We start from the raw sequence: 11,975 nt of genomic DNA, 5'->3' as shown, positions 1-11,975 counted from the left end.
TAGAGAAAAATCGTTTAACATTAATGATCAAAATTGGGATTAATATTAAACCAAAATATATTTAATTTTAGAAAAAATATTTTCTGAAATCGAGAAAATGTTTTTATTTTATTTTTTGAGGGGGTATTTTACAAAGAAGAGAATTGAGGGGGGGGGAGGTAGGACTATACATGGTGGTAGCGATATCCAGGGGGTGCTGGGGAAGAGTCTTATACACGGAGAAAAATAAATCGGTAAAAGTCTTGCGATCGCAAGGAGTTTCCCGAGGATCCCCATTTTTCATGCACGAGAAACAATGAAGCTTTTTGGAATCTTCGGGAAATTCCTTGCGATCGCAAGACTTTTACCGATTTATTTTTTTCCGTGTATACAGGGAATTTTATGTATGGTGGTGTTATCAATAGGGATAGGGTTTCACCGAAGGAAGTCTAGGTATGGGGTACGGTGTCAAAAGGGCGTATATACATGAGGGTCATATATATTTACTCGAATTGGGCGGCGAGAGGAGGGGGAAGGCCTTATATACGGAGGGGCTTTTATTGAATGGAGGTTTTATCAATCGGGAGAGGGTTTACATGAGGGAATCGAGGTGTGGAGTAGGGTGTGAAAAGGGCGTATTTACATAAAGATCATATGTATTATTTACTTAAATTAGGGGGGGGGGACGGGGGATCGAAGCCTTATATATGGGGGGATTTTATTGAATGGTGGTGTTATCAATGTGGAGTTTTACAGTAGGGGTCTAGGTGTGGGGCAAGGTGTGAACTTGTACGATTACTTAGGGGCAAAATGAATTATATTCGAGCCTCGTCGAGAGATTTTAAAATACAAGTAGTATNATCTTTTACTCTCTCCTTGCAGATCGATAATCCATCCTCTAGCTTGCCAGCTTACCCTGGTGGCAGGAGTATTATCCGGCAAGCCTACATCAGGAAAGGTTGTTCTCCAANACGTGGACCCACACATCTCCAAAGAGTAAAGGAAAAAATCGGTCGTGGCACCTCTAGCGGCGCCCCACCCATACTTCATTGTTTCGTGTGTGCACGAGTGGATCACACGCAATTTCCAGAGTTTTTTATTTTATTATTTATTTTCCAAAGTTTAACAAAGTTTTTTATTTATATTGTTGTCTATTATGGGTAAACATAAAAAGAGACGTCATGAGGATCGCGATGAGAAGGCTGAAATTTTTCGGAAAGTTCAAAAATTGAATGATCAGGTTCAGCGTCTTTTTGGACAGTCAACCGGCGATTCTCGTGGTAAGTTTAACCTCAACATGGCCGTCGAGGACGTTGGCTCGATCCTAGAGACAAAGCCTCAATCGTCCGAGGCCGTTAGAAGTTTGAGCTTATCCTCAAGGAATGACTCATTATTTAACTTCTATCTATGTCCTCGTGTTTCAGAGGACAAAGAAAATCAGGAGAATGGGAATTTGACATCACCTGCCTCAAAGGCGTCTGACATTCCCAAGAATGATGAAAAGACCCAATCGCCTCCTGTACCTCTCATATTCGCGCCAGACGCATCGGTCCCAGAGACGATCATTTCAACACAGCCCCCTGAGGGTACGGTTCCTCCAGAGGATGAGCCTGTCATTGTAAATCTGGAGAATGAGGCCTCGAGCCTGGATCCTGAGGTGTTGGAAGTTTTGGGCGCTGACCCATCGAAGTCCCAGGAGCTAGAAGTATCCCTCGAGGGTGAGCTGGAGGCTCGTTGGACATTTTGGTTGACAAAACCCCTGGAGAAAGAGGTTTTGGATAAACTAATGAACAGTTATCCACGCTCGTCAACAAAATGTCAATTCGAAGCTCCAAAACTGAATCCTGAGATTTTAGCTATCTCAACAGATGCTCTGATTGAGAGAGACAAAAAATTTTGTGCTTCACAAAATCTGACAGGCTCGGCTCTAGTCGCGCTGGGGACTGCAATCTCCGATCTCCTTCAAAACGAGGAGGTCGATAAACTAGATCTCCTACAAAAACTTTGCGATGCAGGAAAACTAATGACTCAAATCCATCGAGGTTTTTCTTCAACCAGAAGAGCGTTTATTTCACCGAGCCTCAATAAACAGGTTCGTGATGTTTTGGAAGCCACTTCACCGGATCACCAACTGTATGGATCCAATCTCTCAGAGAAGGTGAAAGAAGTCAAGACCTTGTCCAAACTGAGTCAAGACTTGAAAGTTACTCCAGCTCTTCCAAAGAAAAATTCTTTAAACCCGAAGGGCCCGCCTGTGAAGTTCAGGAGACCACAAGCGGGCACAAGACCTCGAGGGAATCCACGAGGGAGCAACAGCTACCCCAGCAATTCCTACAATCGCAAGCCACCAGCCCGTCCCCCCAAGAGTCAAGTTCCAGCTCCAACAGCCCCAAGCAATGCTCAGGAAGCAAAGAAGTGGTAAGAGTCCTTGCTGGTAATATCAAAAACTTCATACCAATGTGGGGAAGTATTTGCACGGATACCTTCGTTCTGGAGTGGGTGAAGGGCTATAAAATCCCCTTCAAGTCATCCCCTGCTCAATCCAGTATTCCTCCAGAGCCGATTCTCTCTGAACTAGAGGGGAAAGTCATGGGTAATGAAGTACAAAGGCTGATAGATTTGGGAGCAATTGAACTATGTACCCCCTGTGATGATCAATTTATTTCTTCTTATTTCCTGGTGGATAAATCGAATGGCTCGAAGAGATTCATTTTTAATCTCAAGAAACTTAACAAGTTCATAGTACCCCCTCACTTTAAATTAGAAGACATGAGGACAGTAGTTAAATTGATTTCACAGGGTGCCTTCATGGCGAAAATTGACCTGAAGGACGCCTATTTTTCAGTGCCTATATGTGCAGATCATAGGAAGTTCCTCCGTTTTTATTTCCGTGGTAAATTATTCCAGTTCACTTGTTTACCTTTTGGTCTAGCTACTAGCCCTCATGTTTTTACTAAAATCATGAAACCAGTGATGGGGTATCTTCGAGGGAAAGGCCTAGTATCGTCTATATATTTAGATGACATTTTATGTATCGCTCCATCTGTGGAAGAATGTTACTCTAATGCTCAACAGACGGTCGATCTGTTGTCTAGTTTAGGTTTCTCCATTAATTTCGAGAAGAGTTCTCTGGTCCCTACCAATCGAATTGAATACCTTGGTTTTGTGATTGATTCTAATAAGTTATGCCTTGAAATTCCTCAAAAGAAACGACTGGCAATTAGAGAGTTATTGGATCGTATTCAACCAGGTAAAAAATACACCATCAGAGTCTTTGCTCGCTTGATAGGCTCTTTGATATCGATTTGCCCGGCGTCAGCCTATGGAATGCTTTACACAAAATCATTGGAGAGGGCCAAACAGTCTTGTTTGATAGTTAATGATGGGGATTTCGACCAGCAAATGGTCATTCCTCATTCTTTGCAGTCAGACCTCGACTGGTGGAAAGCACATGTCTTATCCTGCTCCAGTCCTATCAGGTCGAGAAAAGCTAAAATGACGATTTTTACCGATGCATCGCTCACAGGCTGGGGAGCATCCTGTGGAGGACAGACTGCTAGAGGCTTATGGTCTGCAGAAGAGAGACGATATAGTATCAACTATCTGGAGCTCTTAGCAATTCACCTAGCTCTTTGCAGTTTCGCTCATGACCTGTCTCATTGTGAGATTTTACTTCGCGTCGACAATACCACCGCCATCGCCTATGTTAATAACATGGGGGGTACTAGGTTTCCTCACCTTTATAATTTGGCTCGTTTGGTGTGGCAGTGGTGTGAGGCTAGAGATATTTGGATTTTTGCCTCCTACATTCCTTCGAAGGAGAATGTTGAGGCAGATCGCGAATCCAGGGTCATTAATATTGATACGGAATGGCAGCTAGCAGATGATGTTTTTAAACAACTAGTACGACGTTTTGGCAGACCAGAGGTTGATCTTTTTGCTTCACGCATCAATGCAAAATGCGATCGCTACTGTTCATGGCACAGGGATCCCTTCGCTTTCTCAATCGACGCTTTTACCATCGAATGGGGAAATTTTTTCTTTTATGCATTTCCTCCCTTCGCCTTAATTTTACCTACAATCCGGAAACTTTTGAGCGATGAAGCGACGGGTATAGTGGTCGTTCCCCTCTGGCCTACACAGCCCTGGTACCCCTTATTTCTATCTGCTCTGGAGGGAAAACCAATAAAATTTAAACCCTCGAGTGATCTTTTACTCTCTCCTTGCAGATCGATAATCCATCCTCTAGCTTGCCAGCTTACCCTGGTGGCAGGAGTATTATCCGGCAAGCCTACATCAGGAAAGGTTGTTCTCCAACAACAGCAGACATCATGACTCAGTCAATCACGGAATCAACCCACAAACAGTACAACTCCGGACTCCACAAATGGTGGGATTTTTGCCAAAGCAGAGACATCGAGTATTTTGCTGTATCAGGTCCAGTAGTGCTCGAGTTCTTAACCGAAGAGTTTGAACGTGGAGTAGCATATGGCTCCCTCAATTCTACCCGTTCTGCACTCTCCTTAATCGCCGATATGGATTTAGGCAAGGACCCAGCAGTCCTACGTTTTTTCAAAGGTGTGGCCAAGCTGCGTCCACCTAAACCAAGATACTCTCACACCTGGGACCCGGAGTGCGTCTTGTCGTACCTAGAATCCCTGCCAAAAAATGATGAACTAAACATGACTCTTCTCAGCGAGAAGACAGTGACTCTTCTAGCGTTAGCCACAGCTCATAGGCTACAGACATTCTCTCTAATCAAGTTGGAAAATATCCAACGAAGGGCTCAAAATCTAGAGATTAAAATACCGGACTGGATCAAGACTTCAAGAATTGGCAAGGACCAACCCCTTTTGATTCTCCCTTTTTTAAGTGAAAGGCCACAAGTTTGTGTAGCAAGTACCGTCCTCTCTTACCTGTCCCGGACTGAAAGTATTAGGGGCGATATTTCAAATTTTTTCATTGCTCTCAAGAAACCCTACGGTGCAGTTTCACCCCAAACTTTGGCTCGATGGATAAAAGCATGTCTTGATAAATCGGGGGTGGACATCTCAAGATTTTCTGCGTATAGCACAAAGCATGCAGCTACTTCAGCAGCAGCTACCAGAGGTATCAGTTTCGATGTCATTCGGAGTACAGCCGGTTGGTCAGACAGATCCAACGTATTTGTTCGTTTTTATAATCGTCCCTGCGTGGCAGACGAGAGCTCTTTTGCTAGAGCCGTTCTGAATAATCGATAGATTATCATCAAGTTATTTCTCGTTCCGAAAATGTTTCTATTCTTCGTTGTGTAAGCTTTGTTATTCTCCCCACTCATGTATAAATGAGTGCTGGCTGTGATAAAAAAAAAAAAAATAATAATAATAATAATAATAATAATAAAAATTGGTTGATATTCTCTAAACATCTATTTGTATTTTAAAATCTCTCGACGAGGCTCGAATATAATTGTACGATCAAACGAACTTACCTGTAAGTGAAGTTCGATCGTGATTATATGAAGAGCTTCGTCGAGAGATTGAGTCCCTCCCATTATCATCACCCATACCCGTCTCCAATTTTTATATAATCCGCGTTACTTTAAACTAATGAAGTATGGGTGGGGCGCCGCTAGAGGTGCCACGACCGATTTTTTCCTTTACTCTTTGGAGATGTGTGGGTCCACGTAGCACTGGCGGGCTACTACTTGTATTTTAAAATCTCTCGACGAGGCTCTTCATATAATCACGATCGAACTTCACTTACAGGTAAGTTCGTTTGATCGTACAATTTTTCGTGAACTTATACGATTTAATAGGGACAAAATGGGTATTTCGTAAACTTATGGATTTTCATAGGGGTAAAATGGATTTTTCGTAAACTTATACGATTTAATAGGGGCAAATTGGGTGTTTCGTGAACTTATGCGATTCAATGGGGGCAAAAAAGGTTTTTCGTGGACTTATACGATTTCATTGGGGCGAAATGGGTATTTCTCGCACTTATACGACTTCATATGAGCAAAATAGGATTTTCGTGGACTCATACGATTTGATAGGGGCAAAATGGGTATTCCGTAAACTTCTGGAATTTCATAGGCGTAAAATGGGTTTTTCGTGGATTTATACGATTTAATAGGGGCAAAATGGATATTTCATGAACTCATACAATTTCATATAGACAAAATGGGTTTTTCGTGAACTTATATTATTTAATAGGGGCAAAATGAGTTTTTTGTCAACTCCTACGCTTTCTTAGGGGCAAAATGGGTATTTCGTAAACTTATGGAATTTCATAGGGATAAAATGGGTATTTTGCACAATCATAGATTTTCTCAAGGGCAAAATGGGTATTTCATGAACTCATACAATTGCATAGGGGCAAAATGAGTATTTCGTGAACTTATGCGATTTCATGGGGGCAAAATGGATCGATCGTGAACTTATGCGATTTCATGGGGGCGAAATGGGTATTTCTCGCACTTATACGACTTCATATGAGCAAACTAGGATTTTCGTGGACTCATACGATTTCATAGGGGCAAGATGGTTCTTTCATGAACTTATTCAATTTCATAGGAGCAAAATGGGTATTTTGTGAAATATAATTCGTGGCGAGGAGTTTTTTTTTTTATCGAGAACTTGATAAAACTCCTTTCTCCGCTCCCCTGACCCCAAACTTTCAATAAAAATTTGCTACCTCCCTTACTTCCGGAGATATTTTCGAAAAACTCACCGATTCAATTTTTTTGGTTGTAAATTATCAATAAACCCCCCCCCCCCATGAGAAATCGTATAAGTTTGCGAAATATCCATTTTGCCCCTACAAAATCGTATAAGTTTACGAAATACCCTTTTTGCCCCTATGGAATCGTATACACTGCAAAAACTCCGGTCTTATTGTAAGACCGATATGTCGGAATCGTAAGACTGAAATGTCCGAATGTTTAACTGCTCAAATTGATCTTAAAATCTGAGCTCGTTTTTCGATCTGATTGCTGTTATTTTTAATGATTCAATGCCGATGATTGTCAGGGAGGCGAGGGAGGGGGAGGGTTCAACCCTAACCTTTTATGACCCTTTGTGACCCTTAGATTTTGACCCTTGTGACCCGTAGATTTTGATCTTTCGATTTTGACCCTCATATTTTGACCTTTACATTTTGACCCTTATATTTTCACTTTTAGATTTTGACCCTTAATTGAGGGGGCGCCCTTAGGTTCATTGAGGTTTTTCTTGAAAAATTGGGGGCGGTCGGTAGGGTGAAGGGGCTGAGNATCGCTACTGTTCATGGCACAGGGATCCCTTCGCTTTCTCAATCGACGCTTTTACCATCGAATGGGGAAATTTTTTCTTTTATGCATTTTCTCCCTTCGCCTTAATTTTACCTACAATCCGGAAACTTTTGAGCGATGAAGCGACGGGTATAGTGGTCGTTCCCCTCTGGCCTACNAGGGGCTGAGGAGGCGCAAATTGTATTGAATTCTCGGTGTACAACCCCCCCCCCCCCCCACGTGCCCCAATTTTCAGTAAATATGCACTATCTCTCTTAGTTTCGGAGGTAGCGAATTTTTATTGAAAACTGGCAGTGTTGGGGGAGGAAAGTTGTCATGAATTCTCGGTGTTCAAGCTCCCCCCAAGCCACCCCAATTTTTGAGTAAAAATGCGCTATCTCCCTTAGTTTCGGAGATGGCGAATACATTCTAAGAATTCTAAGAATTCTCTTAATGCCTAAAGGAGGTTAGGCGGTGTATGAGGTGAATTTGAGAGTGAATTTCTGTGGTTACCGGTAGCATAGTCAGTAAGAGTGCCCGGCGCATATCTGGGAGACCCGGGTTCGACTCCCGGTTGGGTGAAGCGGAAATTTTTTCTCTCTAAATTCTAATTCTCTTAGAATTCTTTAATGCCTAAAGGAGGTTAGGCGGTGTATGAGGTGAATTTGAGAGTGAATTTCTGTGGTTACCGGTAGCATAGTCAGTAAGAGTGCCCGGCGCATATCTGGGAGACCCGGGTTCGACTCCCGGTTGGGTGAAGCGGAAATTTTTTCTCTCTAAATTCTAATTCTCTTAGATGGCGAATACACGGGTCAAAACATAAGGATCAAAATTTAAGGGTCACAAGGGTCAAATTATAAGGGTCCGAAGCTAAGGAAGATAGCGTATTTTTACTAAAGAATTGGGAGGTGTGGAGCGGGGTGTGGGGTTTGAACACCGAGAATTGATTACAACCTCCCCCCCCTCCACCTCGATTTTTTCAATAAAAATTAGTCATCTCCGACACTAAGAGAGATAGCGCATTTTTACTGCCAAATTGGGAGGGGGGGTATGGGAGGGGGCTTGTACATAACCCGCCAATTTTTCAATGACAAACTCAATGAAACTAACGGAGGCCGCCCCTCCACTCCAATTAAGGATCAAAATCTGACGGTCAAATTCTCCGGGCCAAATCTAAGGGGCAAAATTTAAGGGTCGCAAGGGTGAAAATCAATTGTTTATTGAATGAGTAACCCAATAAACCATTAAGTCAATGATTGTGCAAATTTATCTATCGATTAATTGATTAATGAATCAATCTATCAATTGATTAGTAAAGCTTCTGATACCACTCCAAAGTGGTCTTACATTTTCGATCTTATTCGGTGCATCGATCGTACGTTGTCAATCGATCTTACACCTCACCGAACTTAAACCTACCTAGAGATATTAAAATCAGCCCCGTTTCCGATCTTAAAGTTGCGATCTTGAAATTTTAGGTCGGAAAGGGGTTTTATTCCTATGGTCAGTCTCTTGAGCGATCTTAAATTCCGTAAGATCGCATGTTAAGATCGAAAATTAGTCTGATTATAAGACCATTTACCGGACTTACGGTCTTAGATCTTAGGTTCATACCGCTCGTAAGGTCGGAGTTTTCGCAGTGTAAGTCCACGATACACCTATTTTACCCCTATGAAATCGTATAAATCCACGAAATACGCATATCCCTTTAGAATCATATAAGTCCGCGAAATACCCATTTTGCCCCTATAAAATCGTACACGTCAACGAAATACCTATTTTGCCCCTATGAAATCGTACGAGTCCACGAAATACCCATTTTGTCCCTAAGAAATCGTATAAGTTCACGCCCTGCCCTACACCTAGAGCCTCTTATGTAAAACCATCTCCCCATTGATAGCATCACCATTCAATAAAATCCGCCGTCTATAAGACCTCCCCCTATGTTACATCGTAACTCGTTCAAATCTTCGCGCGGGCTGAATGCTAGTTTCTATCTAGTTCACCGCGCCACCGCTGCAAGTTTTTCCCCCTCTCGACTCGCTGGTTTCTCGCGGGGAAGCGCCCAACCGACGCTAACCCAACCTAGTCTGTTGCACCACGTGTAACAGTCAGACCGACGCTACTCGAGCACTCAAGTTCTAATCGATCTTTTGTGTGAAATCAGTGTCACTACTAATAAAAAAGTGTGAATTTGTCAACCCAAAACATCTAAAAAATAAGTCTCCTCAATCTTACATTGATCCCTCGCGAAATTTATACGAATCAAGCGGATTAAAAGTGTAGTGCATCGCCAATCGTATTGGAAGTGGTGCAACGTGCCGCTTCCTCTACACCCCTTTTTATTTGAAGTGGCGAACGGCCACTTCATCTAAAACCGTATCGGAGGTGGTGCAACGGCCACCTCATATCGTCGTAATTTAATTACGAAAAATATCGTCTCGGAATCACACAACGTGTGATTCCATAACCCACCCTTCGCATCATCGGCACGCGTGCGTGTGTGTGTGTGTGTGTCTACCTATCTATAGCTGCGTCCGACAGTTCACATCGTTGTGTTCTTAGGACAGACATTGCAGTGTAGTAGCGTATGTGTATGTGTATGAAAAAACAAGTGTCATTGGCAGTTGTAATCGATCTATTACCTTATAATTAATAAATCTGGATTTTTTATGCCGTAACGGCTTTTTCCCATCCAATTCTGTGTTTGAATTATTTAATCCTTTTTTTTGTGTTTTGTTTTAAATCGATTCTTCGCGATTTTTAATTCGACTATCATACCACCTAGGGTATGATAGCCTGTACGTCATTTCACCCTCCCCCATATTTGAGTCAATAATACATATAACCTCATCTACCTACGCCCTTTTGACGCCCTGCTCCCACCTAGACCCCTTTATGTAAACCACCCCTCTCCCTAGTTATAAAATATGTCAAATATATCAAAACCCCCTCGAATGTGATATTTCCGATATTTGGGACAATTTATAAAAAAAAATGCCATAACTTATATTTGAACATATTGATATGGGATTTTAGAAAATCTCATAATTTATATTTGAATATATTCATATTTGAGGGGTTGAACCCCCTAATTTTCACCCAGCCTGGGAACCCCCATCAAATTCATTTGAAAAAAAAAATAGATTTCCAAAAAGTTATATTGCTATTACGATTGAACCCCCTCATCTTCACGCACTCCGAAAAAAATCTCACCAAATTTCTTAGCCCCCCACTCCACCCATCAGAAAAAAAATTCATTAACTTATATTTGTATTAGGATTGACCCCCTCCCCCTTGCTAAGTTATATTAATATTGGGGCTGAGCCCCCTTCTCCCTTACTTGCCCACCCCCTCACTCTCACTGTCCGTCTCCTTACTCGACCCCCCTCCAGCAGTATCAGTAATGACAAAAAAATAATAATTAGGAAAAATTAAGATTCGTAAGGTATCTTAACCATAAGATACATGAGTTGTCTGAAATTCAGTCCCATTTGATTACTTAAAAACTGTGACATTTCTATCTTAAAAAATGGGACAAAAGTATCTGAAATTCAGACAAGAGTTTTTATAGTGTATTTTTGTGTCGTTAATGCTCTATTTTTCATTAATGCTCTATTTTTGTGTTTTTTTTTTCATTTTTGCCCTGAAGTTTTAAGAAGTTTGCGTCATTAGTGCTCTATTTGAGGGTCATTAATGCTCTATTTTTGTTTTTTTTTTGCATGTTTTCCCTGAAGTTTTGAAAAGTTTTTTCAAGCTTTTTGAGGTTCAATTGATCCAAATTTTTTCATTTTCGAGTTTTTTTGACGAAGTTTTCTTAACGGAGATTTTGAAACATGGACCCTGTTTGATCCTTAACCCTACAAGTCTTTGTGGGTCGATTGACCCTGTAGACCATTTGACCCTCAATTTCAAATATCTTTGAAGATCATCCAACCCACAATACCATTTGACCCTTCACCGTGATTGTCAGTGAGCGTCGTTTGACCCTCAATTCCAAACATTCTTAAGGATCGTTTAACTCTTAAGGATATAAAAATGGTCCAGCAGTATTTGAAAAACGACATTCACTATCCTCCCATTTTGCCCCGCGTTCTACTTCACCCCACTCTCTCATGAGGGTGAGTTTCACCCCTTCACCTCTGAAAATCGGCACCAAATTACTGTAAGGTAAATTCCGAAAGGTAAATTCCAAGAACTGATATTTATATTAGTATTTAACCTCTCTTCTCACCTTTACCCATCCTGAATAACTCGCATGAAATTTCTTGGAAAAAAAAGGCGAATAACTCATATTTATATCAGTGTTGAACCTCCTCTCCTCAATCGTTACCCATTCTGAAAAACCCCAACTAATTTTTCGGTACAAAAACATTGATTCCAATAATTTATGTTTATATTAGGGCTTAAACCTCTTCACCCCACCGTAAAAATCATCATTCGATTGGGAAAAAAAATCAATAACTTAAATTTCTATTAGGGCAGAACGTCCCCTCTCATCGTCACCCACCCTAGAAAACCTCACCGGATGTAATGAAAAAAAAAAAAAAAATCATTATTATTATTATTATTATTATTATTCCCATAACTTGGATTTGCATTACGGTTGACCCTCTCCCCCGGTAAAAGTCACCACCCGCCCTGAATAAGCCCACCGGATGTACTAAAAAAAAAAGAAAAAATAATAACTATTATTATTATTAGTATTACTTATATTTACATCAGGGTTCAAGCCCCCCCCCCC

At 41.3% G+C, this 11,975-nt stretch overlaps 1 protein-coding gene across 1 annotated transcript; it reads left to right on the top strand.

Annotated features, from left to right (window-relative positions):
- Positions 1-1,135: 1,135 nt before the first annotated feature.
- Positions 1,136-2,401, top strand: LOC107048333. Its single transcript, XM_015271473.1, has 2 exons — positions 1,136-1,259; positions 1,404-2,401. Exons 1-2 carry the CDS (start codon positions 1,136-1,138, stop codon positions 2,399-2,401), a joined length of 1,122 nt encoding a protein of 373 aa, XP_015126959.1.
- The last annotated feature ends 9,574 nt before the right edge of the window (positions 2,402-11,975 follow it).

The sequence above is a fragment of the Diachasma alloeum genome, unplaced genomic scaffold, assembly GCF_001412515.2.
Source record: "Diachasma alloeum isolate Michigan unplaced genomic scaffold, Dall2.0 Dall_scaffold_00187, whole genome shotgun sequence".
In the NCBI taxonomy this organism is placed as follows: Eukaryota; Metazoa; Arthropoda; class Insecta; order Hymenoptera; family Braconidae; genus Diachasma; species Diachasma alloeum.
This window is presented reverse-complemented; position numbering and strand designations above follow the sequence as displayed.

Bases quoted from the DNA above. Each gene is read 5' to 3' on its own strand.
- LOC107048333 (XM_015271473.1), top strand. From the start codon at position 1,136: ATGGGTAAACATAAAAAGAGACGTCATGAGGATCGCGATGAGAAGGCT. The intron at 1,260-1,403 runs GTAAGTTTAACC...CTCGTGTTTCAG, and splicing joins GTCAACCGGCGATTCTCGTG to AGGACAAAGAAAATCAGGAG.